The sequence below is a fragment of the Empidonax traillii genome, unplaced genomic scaffold (assembly GCF_003031625.1).
Source record: "Empidonax traillii isolate 1590-97213 ecotype Southwest subspecies unplaced genomic scaffold, ASM303162v1 scaffold10:size5872457, whole genome shotgun sequence".
NCBI classification, from domain to species: Eukaryota; Metazoa; Chordata; class Aves; order Passeriformes; family Tyrannidae; genus Empidonax; species Empidonax traillii.
Genome location: NW_020955203.1, coordinates 351,161 through 371,167, shown reverse-complemented (window position 1 = coordinate 371,167; position 20,007 = coordinate 351,161). Strand labels below are relative to the sequence as shown.

At 39.8% G+C, this 20,007-nt stretch overlaps 1 protein-coding gene across 4 annotated transcripts in view; it reads right to left on the bottom strand.

Annotated features, from left to right (window-relative positions):
- Nucleotides 1-20,007, bottom strand: part of KIAA1328 (KIAA1328 ortholog) — a 172,043-nt gene that overhangs the window by 88,401 nt on the left and 63,635 nt on the right. For all 4 annotated transcript variants that reach the window (XM_027885210.1, XM_027885217.1, XM_027885227.1 and 1 more), the window contains one exon: nucleotides 12,263-12,390. In XM_027885210.1, coding sequence (XP_027741011.1) covers nucleotides 12,263-12,390 — 128 coding nt within the window. The remainder of the gene's footprint in view (nucleotides 1-12,262; nucleotides 12,391-20,007) is intronic.

Genomic DNA, 20,007 nt, shown 5'->3' with positions numbered 1-20,007 from the left:
AGCAGCTTTCATCTCCAACTGATTTTTTAAAAAATGCTTCAACACATCGACATTGTGACTTCTTTGGAACAGTGACCATCATTCAGATTCAAATTCAGATGCCTACCTAATACAAAAGGATATTGGTCCTCAATCCAAATAGTACAGTTGTACAAATAACAGTATGTGACTAATAATTTATTCCACCCTCGACATTTAGCCAGCTCAGAGAGAACGTGTGACAGTTAAGCAGTTGCAAGATAAAAAGAACCGGAAAATGCCACATTCAACTGAAATGACAGGAAATATTTAGGTAGACAGAATGTAATAAATTTGGCAGATTTATGGGAGTTTAATTGCCCCTTTGTGAAAAGAGATAAATACATGTAAAAACTGTAACTGTGAGGACCAGTTTCTGGGAGGAACATCTTTCTGTTAGGGGTGTCTAAATCTTCATTACTTGAATATGATCATCACAGAAAGGAAATTCTCCCTACCCACTGCGGTGATGGTTGTGCTGGCAGCAGCAGCTCCCAGCTCTGTGCCTGGTTTCGTGCAGTGAGAGAACAGTGGCCTCCTGCCCCAGAGAGGCTGTAACACGTCCCCACAACTTCCTGGACTTACACTGGTTCACATGTGCTAGCACAGATAGTGGGGATGTTTCCTACGTCGGGCAGCACCTGCCACGCAAATAACTGTGCCTTATTTGCTCCCAGATGATGTAGGATGCACTATCTCCTTCCTTCCCCCTACCACTGTGAAAAAGCTCTACTATGATGGCTGGCAAGTCCCACTTTAGCTCTCATTCAAGTCATCCTGCCCATTTCTGTATCAAACCATGATACAGAAAGAGCCCGTCACTCACACAGGGGAAAAAATCAGTGATTTCACCATAGGTAAGGAGAGATTTCTCCTGGGCTTTCAATCACTTAAAAAATTACTAGCCCCCCATTTTACAGTGTTTCTGACATTTAAACTATTTTCATAATGTTCTTAAACTTTTTACTTCTAATTTATTATAACAGAAGTATTAATCTCATTTCAATTTTTTAACTTTCTTCTACTAGGGAAAAAAAGGTTGAAAGAGCATAATGAACATCCTTTGTTTGCCAGGTCTGTTAGCAGCCTGCTACCTGGAATTTGCTCCCACACAAAAGTAGAGACTTGTGGGTCCAAAAGGTTGAAGACAAATTAAAAGGAATACTTACAATATTTACTAGTTTTAACAGAAGGGATTAGTTCAACATGTAAGGAGCCTTAAAAATATTTAAGAAAAACAATGAGCCAGCACAAAAAAACATGGTCCTACTTATTCCTTAGGGTTGTACACTTCTTGTTCAGTGTTGGTCATATTAGGGATGATACCATCTAATAATTCATGAAAAAGTAAAAGAAATATCTTGATATTTAAAAAAAAAAAAAATGGGGACTTCAGAAAGAAGATACCCAGATTCATCTAAGCTGAATCATATGCTGGATTTGAGTAACTTTCTGCAGGTGTCTCACACTTTCACTCTTGACATGTTCTTTTCGTAAGAATTGAGTTACACATGGAGAAGTCCCAGACCAACTGAGCTCTCCTTACATTATCTTATAACTAGACCTACAATTCAACTTTGCATTTACACAGCATTTGAAATTCACTGAGTTTACATGCTGGCATCATCTCCTATTTAAAGAGCAACAAACTAATCCAGAAAGCAATTAAGTAACTTGGTGTCAATAGAGTAACAGAACAGAATCAGATCCCAATTCATCTGCTTGCCAGCCCTCACCTACCTCGTAGACCACAGCAGCAGTCCCAGTAGCACACTTGCAGGGAGAATTCTTATAGTCAGCACAAGTAATGAAAAATATTAATCAAAACTTGTCATGTCCCTTTAATGACATTCCCATGGAAAAAATGAAAAAGCAAGGGCCTAAATATTTAAAGAGCTTTTTGAATGTGTGTCTGAACTCTCATTTCTGCAAGTAAAAAAGGACTGTCTCCAGACATACTCCTGGCTCTGATTTTACCTGAAGCTTCAGAGTCTACAGTAAGGACTTAAGATAATGTTTCAAAAGGCTGACAGTTGACTAACCAGAATGCTCAAGTTAAAAATAAATAAAAATAAATAAACATAGACAGATAGATAAAACTGGGACTTTTCTGTGTTAAGATTTACAAAAAGGAGAAAACCATGTAGTTTCACAACTAGAGACAGTATTATATTCAAAGCTTGCATACACGTCTATCAATTCAAGTGTGAATGCTGAACTTTTGCAGGTGTTTCAGCCATAGGTTTGTGTCTTCAATGGGTGCTACACGTTGCTTTGCAAAAAAGGAGAGGTTACTTACAAGACAGACTGTCTATGCAAACATTCACATGATGTTTGCACATGCACCCAGGAACACGGATCAGGAGGATTTTTGCACTGGCAGCGCCAGTCAGCAGCAAGTCCTTCCCACAAATGTGCTGATACCAGAACAACACTGCATACCAGGTCCTCTGCTCCTCTCAACCTCAGAATCTCCTGGGACTCCAAAGAAGTGTACCCACACTTCTTGCAAAAGTGATAAAACTGTCTCCTTCAACCCCATGCCTAACTGTGCGCACTCATTGCAAGGGACACTGTCAAATACTCCAAAACCACAAATGACAGGGAGTCCCAGAGTACCTAACCAAATGAGCACTGAAGGATAAGTATTCAAAAGGAAGAGTTCAGACAAGAACATGCATTAACAGTAGAGTGTTGTGCTTTATATGATGAACGTATGGATCTCAGGAAAAAAGTGGTCTCCACAGCTGTCACTTGAAACCCAGATGAGCGACTTCAGTTACTCACACGGCTGTACTGCCTTTGCCATCCCGTGAGCTAATGAGACAAGTTCTCCACTAAAATTTTCAGTCTCATTTTCTGTAACCATGAACTTAAATGGTTCGTGACTCAAATGCTGTTCTCAACATGATTGTGAATAAAAGCATTACTGCTGATGTCTAAAAGCAACAGTCTGCAAGAGTGGGTCCTTGACTTTGCCATAGAAAGGACCAGAGTTCTTTCTTACTTAAAATCAGAGAATAATTTAGGTTGGAAAAGACCTCTAAGATTACAAAGTCCAACCATGAACCCAAAACTGCCATGCTCACCAATAAACCATGTCCTCAAGTGCCACATCTAAACACCTTCTAAATGCTTCCAGGGATGGTGACTCCACCACCTCCCTGGGCAGCCTGTTACAATGACCAATCCCCTCTCCACTGAAGAAATTTTTCCTCATGTGTGACCTAAACCTGTCCTGGCGCAACTTGAGGCCATTTCCTTTTGTCCTTCTCACTTGTTACTAGGTAGAAGAGATCAACCCCCACCTCACTACAGCCTCCTGTCAGATCATTGTAGAGAGTGAGAAGGTCCCTTCTGATCCTCTCTTTTTTTTTTTTTTTTCTCCAGGTTACACTCCCAGTTCCCTCAGCCACTCCTCATCAGACTTGTGCTCAGAGCCTTCCCCAGCTCTGTTCCCTTCTCAGGACACAGTCCAGCAACTCAGTGTCTTTCTTGTCAGGATGGGCCCAAAACTGAACACAAGAGTCAAGGTGAAGCCTCAGCAGCGCCCAATACAGAGGGACAGTCCCTGCCCTGGTCCTGCTGCCCACACTATCACTGACACAGGCCAGGGGCCATTGGCCTTCTTGCCCACCTGGGCTCACTCTGGCTCATCTTCAGCCACTGTCGACCAGCACTCCCCAGATCTTTTCCCACCGAGCAGCTTTCCAGCCACTCTGCCCCCAGCCTGGAGCACTGCAGGGGGTTGTTGTGACCCAAAGGCAGGACCTGGCACTTGGCCCTGTTGAACCTCACACAGTTTGCCTCAATCCATCAATACAACCTGTCTAGATGCCTCTGTAGAACCTTCACACCCTCCAGCAGATCAACTCACCCAACTTGGTGTCATCTGCAAAGTGACCGACAGTGCTCTCAATCCCCTCATCCAAATCATCAATGAAGACACCAAAAGGGATGGCCCCAGTACTGATCCTTGGGGAACACCATTAGTGACCAGCCCCAGAAGGATGTAATTCCATTCACCAGCACTCTCTAGGCCTGGCCACCCAGCCATTTCTTTTCCCAGTCCAAGCCATGAGCAGCCACTATCTCCAGAAGTGTCAAAGGCTTTACTAAATTCCAGGTAGACAACATTTCCAGCCTCATCCACCAAGCAGACTATCTTTGAGAAAATTCCTCTCACCGAAGCTTTAGAGCAGAGACATTCATCAAATGCACTGTAAACTTACACTCTTCAAACAAGCTACTGATGTTCATGACTCAACTCCAGGGAGTAAAAGGAGTTTTCAAAATCACATACCAGAAAACAGAAGACATCCTTAGCATTCGTTTGGTTACCTCAAGTCAACAGAATTGCTGTCACTTACAGAGAAGAGATGGGGAAAGATGTAACATGGAACTAAATGCATCTATTAAAGACTGACAAGATATTACTTTATTTCAAGGCAGAGACCAACTTCAAGGTAATACAGACTTCCAAAAGAGGTCAGAGCACATCATTCGCTTTCCCCTCCTCTACGTCTTAGTAAGTAGCTCAGCCAGCCTGAGAACCCATGTATCTCTGTGGTCGGCTTTGACTATTTTGGCTTCAGATCGACAGTTTTCTTGCATAAACAAGAGAAACTCATGTATCCCTGTTTCGGTTGGTGGTACTGTGAATCATCATTGGCACATGACAGCCCTGAATGCCTACACTGTCTGTTTCTCTCGAGGTTCCAAACTTTGAAATTATAAGAGCAAATTTCCAAAATTAAGAGAAATGTATATTACTGTAAATCCAAGCCAGACATGTCAGACATTTTCTGGTATATGCCATGAATAGAAGGCAACTAAAAATCATTATGCAGTGATATTTAATGCATCCACTGGATCAGAGACAGGTAATCAGGCTGCTATAAACCATAATCTCATGCAACATGTATGCAGTCTTTGTTGATGCCACCTCACCAGTTATATTCTCCTTATACAGATAGATGAGTCCAGCTGTCTCAAGAACTTAATAAATTTGTCCTATGGTGGATAAAATCCCAGGAGAAAAGTCCGTACAAACTTCAAATGGCAAACTGTGCATCGGAAAAACTTTAAGTTTGAACTTTAGGTTTTGCAGCTCGAAATGAAAGACTCAAGCTAAATCTTAGGGTATTCAGAACTAACTCAAAGAGATATTTCTGCAGGCAATCATCCTGGTACAGACAGATAACGAATTCCCACCTTCTTAGCTGAAAGAAAATTACACCCTTGGCTCTCATGAAAAATCTTTCTGCCATAGAAAGACCATATAGTGCCCTGAACAGATAATCACCTGGCTTTCATTAAATAAAGACACTTCTAATTAAACAACCTGATCAACACACAAAAATGTGTGCTTTGCTGGCAAGAGATGGCAAGCAATTTATCTTTCAATATAGTAATCACTTATATCACACTATCTGTAATCTAGTGATGAATAAAGGTATTTACCTTACGAAGTACTAGATCAGCCTGCAGACTTTACTCATTTCAACAGCAAGAAACAGCAAGTCTAATCATTTCCACTTTAAGAAATAAGAGTCCAGTTGATGAACTATTGCTACTGGTCTGAAAGCATTTTCACTTTTATTTTATGTGTTCTCACAGGATGATTATCCTCTTGAAGGGCTAGTGAAAATACAGAAGAGAATCACAGAAGAGTTCAAGTCCACTAGTTATCTGGCCAAAATACCCTCATCAAAACAAGGCCACCTTTAAAATTACTTAAGGTCCTTATTAAATTGGGCTTTGAAAGTCACCAGCATTGGTTTTCAACAAGTCAGGAACTTCAGGAAGGTAGCATTAATCGCAGCACACAGGACATGCCACGCCACATTATATAGAGGAGGTTATAAGTACATGAGAAATTGCTTTTCAAGTGTCTCAACTTTTGAAAGAGGCCAAATGCTGCAGAATCAAAGGAGATGTGCACAGGTCAAATGTACAACAAAGGGCCAGTATACGGACAGGCAGCTGGGATGCTTACATTCCTAGTGACTAGGAGTAAACAGGTAACTCCACAAAGTGAAAGAACAGAAGCTTTCTTCCTCAAGGCCCAGAGAACATAATACAAGACCTTTGAGAGCAAGTGCATTCTTACGCAGCCTTGAATCCACTGAAGAAAGCCTTACTCTCACTTCAAAGGGATGGTGGTCAGTATGGTCACAAAGCACTGTCACACTGTTACAGGGGAGAAACTGCAACATCAGATCATAGAGTGGGGGAAGTGCTTCTCTTGTAGCAGGCAGTTCTGCTACAAATTTCTTGAATTCTCATGTAAATCCAGAGATATCATTTCACAGGAGTAACAGTACCACCAGAAGAATACAAAGCCAAGAGGATTTTTTGCTCTTGGAGAATGGAAAGGAAGGCATTGTCTTCTTTCCAGATTTATCGTTCAACAGCAACACAAATACAAGAGTTGAGTGTTCATCCAAGGAAAAGATTTCCACAGGAGGGACAGTTTTTAAAGCAAAATGTATGAAATGGAAAGAGGTATCTTCAAAGGAAAAAAAAAAAATCAAAATATCTTAAAAAGACTAGAAACAAGGCTGATTAAAGACCGTAGAACAAAGAGACGGTGAAGTGGCACAGATCTCAGTTAAGTGGTGAGTGAGCTCAGGAATGAAGTGCTGATCTCCAAAAATACAGCATCATTCACACCCAGCAAGCAGACTGGGCAAGAATGTTTCTATTGCGGCAGATATTCCAGGGGATTGAGTGCAGGTGAAACTCTACTGGGAATGCTAGCAATTACACAGATATTTCAATACTGATGTTTCGTTTTCATTTAGATATTTATATCCATCTCTATTGCTCTTTGGTGTCAACATTTTTTTAGAAAAGACAGGTAAATTAACTATGACCTGGTAACTTAGAGGCAAAGGGAAAAAACCATTATTTTTCTTTATGCTATTAAAAGGTAGTCTCTTCCAGACCACCCTGTATCTGAAATATCACTGCTAATCACTTTGAACACACTTGAAGAAGTACCCAAAACCTGACATTTTCAGCAAAAAACAGAGCAAATGAGTACAAAAACATTATCTTATTTTTACAGATAAGAGAGGCAGAGAGAGAGATCAGAGGATTTGCAGAAAGTAACACAGGTAAGGCAAGGCTATTCCCGATAGTTACTCATGCTAAAACTGTCTCTGTCTGGCCTAGTAAAATTATTCTAATACCCTTGGGTCCCTAGTCAAATTAGTTCTTTATTTATTATCCCAGTTCTCAAGTATCTTTCAGATGGGCTCATCCATTGTTCCCGTACAGCTGGGTAAACAGACAAAGTCAATTCTATCATCCAGGTTTACCTTATAGCATTCAAAACCTTTTGCATATGTGGGATTTTGTTTTCTTTAAGCAAGCTAAGAATGTGTTTAAAGGTGACCTGTGATGATGAAAAAAAAAAATTGAGAAGTTTGGTGACAATCACAAAGGAAAGGCTTCCAATGATTGACATGTTTCGGTATCTTTTTCAAAGGAACGAAAGATAATAATTCCAATAATCAGAGTCTGAAGATTAATATGTAATCAGCCTTATTAAGGAAAAAAAAAAGACAATGGTACAGAAAAGAATCTTTGTCGCTGACACATAAAGAAAGAAAAGCTTTCTAGTTCTTGCAGAAAAAGGCTTCCTTTGGACTTTATTGTGAAATGACACAACTGCATTCAACAATTTTTAAGATGAAGAAGTAATTCAAGAGAAATAGTAAAATTAGGAAAAAAATTAAAAATAAAAAAAACCTAGCCTCCCTAAAAGTAATTTTTTTAAGATTTTATGAGACACCCAAAGCCAACCAGGTCCTTCAGGATGTCCACATTGATGCTTAGCATAGAACAGTACCTTGTTCCTGATGAGTGCCACTGGCAGACCCCAAACAGGAGGCAAATGACATAATACACAGGAAGAGGGAAGATGATACACCATCGAAAATAAATTCTTGATGTTCCTTTCTGTCTATAATCCCACTCCATATCCATACTTTTTCTACACGGGGAAGAAGAACAGAAGCTTCACACACACACACATAGCAAGAATCTTTGTGCACCAAGGGAATTAGCAGATGTGTTGGTAATCTCTCACAAATAAGAAACAAAAGCTGCCAGCTGTACTTGTAATTCAGAGATTAGCATTAATAAGCACAGCTGAGATTACAGGTATTATCTTTCTTTAAGGTGATGCAGCTCAAGAACCCCAGTTCTGCAGAAACTCAGCTGCTGGTCCAACTTCTGTGCCTCAAGTCCTACCCTACACTGCAGAGCATCTACAGATTCATCTGCCAGAGACTTGCCAAAGCAAACTGGATTCTTGCCACTGTTTGAGATGGCAGTGAAGCAGCAAGTATATAAAGTAGGTCAGACCTGATTACCTAGAACAAGGGTAATTTTCTTTACATGTCTGTGTAAAGCTTCTGAAAATGGTAAAGACTGAACATTTGGGAACTGCAGAGAGGACATCCAAAAATCATTTTTTATAAAAAAGGTTTAACTACATTTTAATATGAATGGTATTTTCTATTAACATCAAGGCAGAAGCCTATTTTTCAGTAGAGCTCTTTATACAAGTGCTATCTCTCTGAATCTGAGTCAACTTTAGTGACCACTTTAATATTCACTTTACAATTAATGCTTCTTTTTATGGGTTGGTAGAAGGTAAACCAATTTCAGTTCGGCTTCTAGGTATTGAATTTATTATAAAAAGTTATGTACTTAAAACTCCTATAATGAAACCAGAGGCATCATGAGATATTAACCTAGAGTTAATGCTGAGAAGGCTAGTTTGAATAATTCAATTCATGTCACCTTAAGTATCTTTTCAAATGGAATTAACTTTATCTCACAAAAAAAGGAAGCTCCATGTTCCAGTTACTGATTATTGACTCCACAAGAGTTCTGACTTACATCATCTTACCACCATCTTCCCAGCAGTTTTATTTCATGCTACTAGGATGCTTCTTTACATTTTGAGGGCTGACTTTCGTTATAAAGAAGCAATATTAGGTAAGAGGAAAACATGGTTTCAGAATTACTGCTATCATTAGGTGACAGTAAAAGAGACAAAAATAAAAGTTAACACCAAAGTATCTGCATTAGTTCAATATAGCTACAAACCAGGGCTGTGTTTCAGCCACACACATGCAGCTACTGCAGTCCCCTTCCCATACAAGTCCATCTCTTTTTGCAACAACGCCATCGATGTCTGGTAATGACCTGTTAATTGTCCTATTCTAACAGAAGGCCCTGCATGTAAGCACTGAGAGGAGACGGTTTCAAACCTATGCCCAGAGGAAAGTGACAGCTCATGGTCAGCATTACGGTGCTCGATAATGAGGCAGACAGGCAGGCAAAAAGCAGAAGCAGGAGATGTTAAGATTAGGTGTAGCATTAGAAATCACTCTAAATAAACAAGCACGAGAAAGAAGAGGAAATGAACAGAAACAAGAAAGAACAGCTGAGAAAAGGCAGAATAAAGAAGAGCATCAGTACAGAGTACAACTGCGGAGTCCCATGTTTCTGCAAGACACAGGAAAACTGGAACATTGTACATCAAAACACAGATACCCTGGTAAGATCAGCAGTGTCCTGAAATAGGAAGAAATTCTCTGTCCTAGACAGTCCTATGAAGATAAAACTATGTCGCAAGATAGTATATCCTGATTTAAATTCAGACATATCCAAGACTTCCTTATGTCAGCCAAAAACAAGAAACAGACAAGAGATTCCAAACTAATCTGGATTCAAACAAAACTGAGGAAGACTTTCTTTAGCCCAATATTTAAACAAGATGGCTTTTGTCAAAGTCCAGCTTAAAAGAGAAAGGAAGAGCATATAAGCCTCAGTGGTGCAGAAAGAGCTGGAGGGGGCAGCACTTGAAACAGGACGAAAGTGTTCTGAGTCTGTCCCCTTCCAATTCTTTCCTCTCAGAAATCCCTCTCTGCTGTGTTCCCATGTGGGATTGTCCAGTGAGGCAGACAGTAGAATGCCTGCCTGAACTCTGTGTTAAGACAACACTTAACTGTGTTAAGACAAAACAGAACTAAGAGAGACCCATCACGACAGTCACAGTCCAGGTATTAAGACAAGAGGTATGTGACAATGACACAAAAATCCAATAAGAAGCGGTCCAATGACCTTTCTTGGGTTTGGAAAGCTATCACATGAAGCAGTGTGTTAGGCAGCCCTGCAAATCTCTCCACAGGTTCTGAGTTGTGAGGAGAAACACAGCACAAAAAAACTCGTTTAGGGAAAAAAAACGGTAATTTATAAAGCGAAATAAAAAGAAAGAAAACTGAAGAGGAAGGCTAGAAACATCAGAAATATTTTGCAAGCTATGAGAAAAAAAACAGTTGAAGCATGCTTTGACAGGTTTTTATCTATGCCTACAAAGCTTTGCACAGGGCAAGAGGACTAGGGTAATTTCAGACCTATTAGGCTGGAGCTGTAGAGTATGTAACCATAAATGAAATGTCAAGGCAAACCTCGATATAATATCTGAATTTGCATTTGCGGACAAAAGCACATGTAAGTATAAAGAAAAGAAATAATTGGATCAGAGCTTGATAGAACTTTGCACATGAAACCAGAAACAACTTTAAAGAAGTCTCTGTATTTACACTGATTGAGTGATTAGGAAGACAGCCGAACAAGAGGAGATGAAGGTGGACTGCTGAACCACCAGATGCTCATTTGACAGTCCCTGGGATGAAGGTTTCCTATTATCTGCTTCCATGCTTTAGTGCTGTAAATGTGGTGATATCAGATACCTCTTTTCTAGGGGCTAATCTAGTACCGAATAAGTGTATTTGAAGAAGAAAGGATAGAGATGAACTGTTAAGCAGGGCAAAACCCCAAACACAGCTGCCACAGTGCTGCTGAACTACATGGGTTCCTCTGGACTGTCTTCCATGGAGATCCCCAGCAAGCTGCATATCACAAGCCTCAACACAGACATCACCCATTCTCAGAGAAAAAGATTCTTGTTTCTAACTCATTGCCATCACAAAATGAATGGCAGATAAAAAAACAAAAGAATGGGAATGAAATGTTTATAAAGATTAAAATCCTGACAAACAGCTCAATGTTCAACAATGTAGTTTACAAATAAAAACCATAATCAGGATAAAAAACAATTCCTGATGCTGATGAAGTCAGAGAATTGCTACTTGCTTCCTGAACAGAATCAAAAGACTCCTTCCTGCACAGGCTCCTCAGAAGTAGGATATGTCTGTGTAATTCTCATTGTAGGGAGCCACTGAGATGCCAGAATCCGGCCTCCTTCTGGATACTCTGCTGATAACTTTACTTCTAGCCTTATTAAAAATAAGCCTTTAAGACTGTTCCAGCAAAAGAAAAGATCAAGGGCATAACCTACACAAAAAGGCATCGTCTTAGGTAGGATGGATTCTGGAGATCCGCAGAGGGAAGCTACTGAAAAAGAACAGCAGGAAAGAACATCAGGAAGAGCGCTTTCACATAAGAAGTCTTCAATTCCAAGGTACTATCTGCTATCAGCAGGGATGCAAATCAAGTACCTTGCTATCAGAAAAAAATCTCAAGCAACCCTGTTTTCAAGGCTCTGGGCACATACATCTGAGAAACACTTTACCACCTAATTTAACACATACCTGTAGTCAACATTTTCTGGCTTTAGCCGCATATACAACTATAGGTCTTCTATAAACAGCTCAAATCAGATGAGCTGCTTTACAGACTTGAGAAAGCTCTTATTGACCAAATACATCATCTGTAATGCCCTTTTCAATCATCAAAAGCCACAGTGAAAATGTGAAAGGCTATATCTAGACTGACTGCAATTATTTTCCTGTTTAAGGAACAGAACAGAAAACAGAAGAGCATTTTAACTTCTTCCTTGGCAAAGGTGTGCGTTCCTGTGATTGCTACTCCAGTACAACATGGTCAATTAACTTCACCCATTTTATTGACCCAAAACTTGTGGGGTTTTTTTTGTTTCTTTTCCTGTAATCCATGTATTAAGGGAAGGACTCATGAGAAACCAATCACAAAACAGGATTCAACACTTTATGATGCAAGACTATACACTTAAAAAAAAAAAAAAAAAAAAAAAAAAAAAAAAAAAAAAAAAAAAAAAAAAAAAAAAAAAAAAAAAAAAAAAAAAAAAAAAAAAAAAAAAAAAAAAAAAAAAAAAAAAAAAAAAAAAAAAAAAAAAAAAAAAAAAAAAAAAAAGGAGATGGGGGAAAAAAGAGCTTACCTTCTGCTCCTTTTCCTTGGCAGCACTGAGTTCAGAAAGGGAGTGTGATAATTTTTCCTGCTGCTCAGCTAGGTACTTCTGATAAAGACTCAGAAGTTCTTGGCATTCTCTGTACTGCTGCTGCAGAGGTGAGACATCAGAAGTTAAGGGAAAAACACTCTTTAGTGAATAGTTAGAGTCAAATATATACCAACTTACTCTGTGTAAATCTGATTTAGATCCTTAACAGTTCAATTTAAAAACAGATACTGTGTGTTTGAATACTGCCTAATGATGATAAATCTGCCTAGAGATGAATGTTCAAGTACACCCTTCTTTCTACTCAGAGAGTGGAAAAAGAAGAATTGCACCGAATTCTTTTATCACTGGCAAAGGGACAGCAGCAGGAGGCAGGTGATGACATTGTTTCAGTTGGAACAACTACAACCCTCTGATTCGTATTCAGCAGAGCCAGCCATTACCAATGTTTATTTATAAATAAATAAATACCCAGCCAAGTAAGTAAATAGTCCGTTTTTAAGCACAGACATGGATTCACAAGCCCACATATCCAAATCCAATCTCTTTGCTTGAGCACCAGTGGCTCAAAACCCCACAGCCACAGATGCAGCGCTACAGGCCTTTCAGAGACCAGTAATAATTTTTGGACAGTAATCTGGAGAAGCAGCAACTGTGGTGTTTGCAAGGATATTAGCAACAGTGTCCTGCCTTGCTTGCAGCATTGAAATTCCAACAGGAGATAAATCTGCTCTTCACCTGTCATTGTGTAATTCCCTCCCTTGCTCATGTAGCATGGTAAACCATTTATGCTCCCCTCTCTCCCCCCTCACTTTTAATTATGCATGCAGATGGGATAAGGGCTCGCTGTCCAAAGAGATTACTCTGAATAAATACTTTAATAACAAGTCACTGCAATTAAGGTAGGGAACAAAAACTTCTTCAATCTATAAAACGGTGTTGAGTTACAGATTTCCTTAACATTTTTATGATCTAATCATTGCTTCTGGGCAAATTCATGTTGCAATCATTTTTGCCAATCATGGCTGCATAAATAACTCACTGCTTTGTTATTCCCTGTTATGACCCTGAGGGTTTCTTTTTTTTTTGTTTGGTTTTGTGGGGGGTTTTTTCCCTTCTTCTTGTTCTTTTGCAGGGAGGGTGGCCTTACCAGGGTTTCTTTTCTGTTGTTGTTTGGTTGGTTTTCTTTCCTTTAAATAAAAGGCTACCGAGAAAATAGGCAAAACATTTTAGGAAGGAATGGAAGGTTAATAAACCCCAACGCTGAAATCAATCAGGAGAGCTCTTTTAACACCTCTGCTCAGCACCTGGAAATATGGGAGGGTACAAACAACGGTCTTAACAAGCTAATTGCTTTCCAGAGCCAGCCTGCCTGAAGCCTGAGCTGTTTTACATTTCAGTTCATTTCGTCAGAGAGCACCAAAAGGCTGAAGTGATTTGTGGTGGTCTCAGGAGTCTCTGCCAGCTATGATGTATATAAAAGGAATTTTTTATTCCAGTTGTAACCATAGGCAGTAATGTTTATAGTAGGTGAACATATTAGCCTGGACGCAGGGCATGAATTTTACTCTAGAAAAAGCCAGTTCATTTATACAGCCTAAGAGTTAAATGTCGGTATTTGAAGACAAATTATAGGGAAATTCATTTAAACCCATGTTATGTGGCAGAATATAAAAACAGACAGTCCTATCTTTATCAATTTTTTACAGCCCTCTTAATTCACTTTGCTTGTAGCAACCCCTTCCCCACAAAACAGATTTTACCCTCTCCTTCCTCCAGCTAGCACACTGCTGGCACAAGGAATGAGCACCTAAACAGCCTTGGGACACACAACTGATGGCCACACACCTACCCTCACTCTTGCCACGGTGTCGATATCAGTCCTGCTAGAAAGCCAGGCAAGCTCCTCCCCACTCCCAGACAAGCGCACCATTAAAAAGATGCCCAAATTGTGTTTTATGGCCTGCAGAGCACTTGCTGTTCTCGTGATGCCACCACTTCTTGCGTGCAGCGACCAAATTTATTTAAAATAGTCTAAAACATGACACGCAAAATTAACATTAGCAAAGTATGCAAGCAAATCCTGATTGCCCAAGGGTCGCTTACATGGTCATGAGTGGGAAGGGCAACAGCTCACACGAGCTTGAATGGTAGCCAAGATGCCCCTAAAATTCTTGTAAGATTCAGTCAGCAACAGTAACAGTTAAAACTCTCTGTATTAGAAGATTAAAACTTTGTTTATTCACACAATCACTCTACATTAAGCAAAGTATTGTTACAGCCACCATAGTCTAAGAGTTTAAAGCCCTGCTTTGCTTACTAAGTAAGTAAACATGAAGCTTCAAATATGAAAAAAAAGAAGTTCATTTATTTAAGACACATGCAGAATAGCTGAAAATATGGTAATTCTTAAAAATGTGCTGGTACATTTACTGCAGAATATGTTCTTAAGAAGAAGAAAAAAAAAGCCTTAATATTAGATTTTACTCTTCCATTCTATTGAATTTTTGCTAAAAGCAGCAAGATGATCTCTTTTTCTTCTCCTGTAAATTAGCCAGGCATTATACAACACTGCTACAAAAATATTTAAGTCACTCAGATATAACAAGGGCACACATCTACCCAGGCAATACAGTCTCTGGACAAACACATACATAATGATAAATAATTTCATAACCTGCTTTTAAAAATAAAAAGTTGTAAGGTTGAAAAAACTGGATAGGACAAGTCCTACAGATTTGCATTCCACAGAAAAAGTAATATGCCTAAATGCACACATTAGGTATTTCTTCATGTGTTCAGGAGCACAAATATTGGATTTGCAAGATGTTAGCTACCTGAGAGAAGTGGTACTTGGCATTTCACTGAACGGTAGTTTTATGTCCAAGAAATATGCATTGGAATGTATCAGAGTAATACATTTTATGCAGTTTGTTAGTACAGTATTAAGGTTGTACTTGGAAGGGGAGAAACAAAAAAAAAAAATCAAAATCAGAAATGCAAAGGTTAGGATTTCAACAGCCAAATTTAAGTGTCATACTGCAAGTACTATATATTTTATATAATAAATTGGCTAATTTCATCACTGAATGTAAGTCAAGGAATTAAGAGTTCATTTATGGCTCTTAAGAGATAATAACCTCAGTGGAGATAGAACTGGCTTTGAGAAGGGGGACTGCCAGCCTGCAGCAGTGAGACGCTGATGGAAGCCAGGAACGGGTATCCAGGGGGTTCGGCACGGAACAAAGAGCTTTCTCTTAGGGGCAAAGCTTCGCAAGAGGGCACAGCCAACCTAATGCTCAACTGCTGCCAAAGACTCTCCTGCTCACTCCCTCCATCCCCACCAGCTCTGCAGCCCCCACACCCCTCACTCCAGGGCTCCACAAACTGACCCACTGAGGCAAAGGAGCCACCAGGCACAAAAGCCAGCACAAGATGAGCAGGCAGAACAGGCAGCAGGGAGCAGAGGACACCTCTCCCAGCAGCAACCCCCTGTCTGGTAGTGTTTATCCACCTTGCAAAGCCCCAACCCTACTCTTCCTTCAGTTCCACTCTCAAGCCTCAGGCTTTTAAGTCTGGTCTATGACTACATCAACTACTTGCTGAAATACTTTTAGCCTCTCACAAGCTGAAGTGGGACATGCAATTCCTTGCTCCCAGAAACTGAGGATGAGAGGGCCAATCTCCAGTGTGCCCGCTGACCTCCTGCACTGTACCTGGTGCACTGTTTCCACTGCCACTTTGACTACAAGTGAAGGCCAGCTTAAAATCTGAAGTGTTTTGGTTCAGAGCACGTGTTCCCACTACAGCAGTTTAAGCAACCATTGGTCTCTTCAGCTGCAGTCAAGGTTTCCAAATTAAGCCAAAACCAGTCTACTCCATAAGAGCTATTTGCTGAAGTTTCGCTTTTCTTAAATCACTTCTTGTACAAGAAAAAACAAACAAACAAACAAACAAAAACCACAGAGTGTAGAGAACCTTCTCTTTAGAAAAAAGGGGGGTTTTGCCCTGTATCATTACAAACAAATGTTCAGTTTTACCTCCCTTTATTTAAAAAAAGTAAAATTAACTTTGAAGCATCCTCCAATCACAGGAATCTAAGGCTGGAAAAAGGTTTTCTACAAGCTATTAACAAGGGAAAAGAACACAGCTAATGAGATTTTTTTTTTTTTTTGCATTCAACCTAGTAACAAAGGCCCTTCCGTATTATCAGAGTGTTTGTGAGAACTCCTCACCTAGTGACTCTTTCCTCAATGGCTTGTCACAGGTATTTTTGGGACAAGCAGAAGCTCTAATTACACATAGGCACAGTGTGGTACGGTGTGTCTTCAGGCATGTCTGAGCACACAGGGGCAGCCCAGCAGCCCCACACTCCACAAGCCAGCTCCACAACACATCTTGCAGCTGCAGGGTAAAGCAGCACAGCTCAGACACAGCACTAACAGACCAGATTCATCTTGCACCTGATTAGCTTAGAGTACAAGTTTGCCTGAGTTCACCCATGCAGACAAAGCCCTAATAGACTTCCCACGCATCAAAGAAGATGCCCAGGGATGACTCATTCCTATATTCCCTGACTTTAGCTCCAGCTCAGGCTGTCCTTTCACTCAGGGCTGCATACTCTGATCCACGGCCAGAACAGAACACAAGAGCTGACTCTCCGCCTTCAGCCACAAGATGCTGCAGTGCCATCAGGCCCCATATCCAATGGAAGACTCTCTAGAGACTCAGAGCTCTTACAGAGATATGAAAAGATGAATAAAACAAGCAAAGGAAGGAAAAAGTCAAACCCAAGTTAGATTTAAATTGAAATAAGACAGCAATAACTTACACTTTGTGGTAGAGAGACAAGAAACTTTCAGTGGTATGATTTCAGCATGTGGAAAGCTTTTTGACATCTGCAATCATGACCCCAGTAGCCACAAAGCACAGTTTTGTTTAAATTCCTGCTTAAGGCCACACATCTAGAAATCAGACTAGTTATCATCATGTTGGCAGTTTCAGCAAAGACCAAACTCCCTTCACTGCCTCAGGTGGTCCCTTCAAGATAAATGCTGTGAAAAACTAGACAGGGAAGGAGATGCTGAGGAAGTGCCACTGACACTGGGTTGACTGAGAAGCAGGGCTGAGCACTGAAAGAGATGTCTTAGCCCTCCAAAGAAAATTCTACTCAGATTAGGTTGCAGGCAGACCTGATCTTGTCTGCCTACCCTCCAACCAGGTGGGTATAAGCCAGACCTGTTCAAGCTGCTGTGCACAGTCACAGCAGCACAGCATCAGGCACCTCATCCCTAATCTAACTGACCTTGCTTTGATGTTTTTGTGGGCTTTTGGCATTGTTTTTTCTTTTTTTTTTTTTTTTTCTTTTTTGGCATCAAGATCAACATTACACCACTTGCAGAACGCAGCTGGACTGTGCCTGGCAACTTGAACAACATCACAGCAAGTTCACATCTGTTTAACAGACACACCACTGCATCCACAACTTGACACCATGTACCATTACAGCATTCCACTGTACAGTTGCTCAGTAGCTCAAAAATGCCTTTAAAGGATGCTGCAAGAGTAAGGAAGCATTTCACCAAATTCAGGCAAAGGCCAAGACCCACGTAGCTGGGTCTTCAAACAATGTACCTACAACCCTGTACCTACAACTAAGGATCAAGCTACATCTAAACACTCACAGAACAAGAGAACAGAAGTTGTAGGGTCAGGAGAGCCCCAAAGGCCCAGACAGACTCATGGCAAATTCCACTACAAGTGTGCTCAGTTTGAAGTGGACCCACATTTTTTTCCATGCATCACCCAAACATATACTTTTCACAGTATTTTGACACATAAGGCAATAGGGTTTATTTTCTGCCTTGATATTTTGCATATCAATAGGAGAAAGATACCATGCCTTTTGGGAAAGAAGCAATATGTATGTCATTCTGATTTCCACCTGCAGGCTTTCTTCTTCCTAACCAAAGAAAGGATTAAAATAATGCAGCTTCAAGTACTTACATATGAAAAGTCATATGAATAAAAATAAACTGCTGGTATTAATGAATTAACATCTAAAAGGAACACTTTAAAATATAAACTAAGATATTCTAAGCTCTTTCCTTTAGCATTTAACAATTACATACTTCACTGGAAGCTGACCCACATTTAATTTTAAAATACAACTTCTGCTTAATACATAAAGTCCTGCACTTCGACAGTCTTATCTCATCTGAGAAGAACAACAACAGGACTGCATTCTGGAAATCAGACTATCCAAGCACAGATCAAAGTCAACCCTAACATGTTTCTTCTACCTTTAAAATTAAGAGAAATAAAATAAGTAGTTTGACTGTATGTGAATCATTGTTCTGTGAAAGGGTAGAGACTAGTAACTTCTATGAAGGTTTATTATCTAAACTCTGAAGTTGCTGCAAAGACTGAAGGTAATAAAACATTTTATGAACAACTTCACTTCGCTCGTTCTTATATAACTGAGTTTATGTGGACTCCCTGGCACAGTGATGGCAAGAACCTGTAGGGAACTTTTTGCACATCCACTTTTTGATGTATTAAAGAAATCATCTGATGAGGATCTGAACCTTATGAGCCTTCAATTCAAAATACAATTTCCTTCTGATCCGAATGCCTTAGGAAGCACATTTCTGAAAACACTATAAAGAAGCTAGTCACATACAATAAGACAGAGTGATCTCCAACCTGAAGCCCAACAGTTACATTTTAATTTACACTTGAATATTTTAATGTTGTTATCCAGTCAGTAAATTAACTCAAGATGCAAGAATAAAAAGGGAAGATGCATAGGGAAAAAGGTCACAAGGTCCACAAAAGTTAAGAACTTCACTTCTGTTTGAAGCATCAGCATTATGTTGTTGAATGCCACAGCTCTCATATAAAAGAACTGCTTAATACATTCCCATTCTGTTTGAAGGGAAATTAAATTTACATTCTTTGGGAATATGGTATTGTAATTAGTTCATGACTTGATTACACTTTGAAGTGAGCCGAGACTGTATATGGTGCATACAAATTAGTTAAGTTATGGTTACCTACCTAAAGAAAAGCTAACGAGTTGAGAAAGTTAGGGACAAAGCCAGGGCCATCCTTTGGAGCTTTCAGGAAGCACATGTAAAACATCAAATTCAAATCTAGTCTCTGGACTCACTGATGTCAGGTGTGAACAGAAACAAAAAATGCTGTATCCTAAACAGCTGAATGAGTTGTTTTCCAAAAAATATCTTTCCATCTCCACCCATACCACCTGTAGGACAACTGTTAAAACGGATCCTCAAAAAACAGCAACACAAGACACAAGATTTCCTGCCCTGGTTAAATTCAGCAGTATGATTTATTCCTAGTACTTGTAATTTTTTAATTTCTTTTATACACAGCCCGAGTTTTATATGATCTATCAAGATGCTCTGTTACACCCAGATGATGATATTCCAAGTTTGCTTTAAACATTCTGAAAAATATTGAGATGCACAGTACAAATATAGTGCATCTAAAATTGGCCTAAGAAAAAGATAGCCAGTATGATTTGATGTGAGCAAGGAAAACCTTTAAACCTAAAACTAATTCCCAATGTAGCACATGAACCCAAGACAAGTCTCTATCACACTTTCAAAATGCAAAAGCAGGTTAGGGTACAGGATTTGATCTGATGTATTGAAAATCCTTTCCACAGGATATGCCAATCAAACTGGACAGCTTATCTGCCA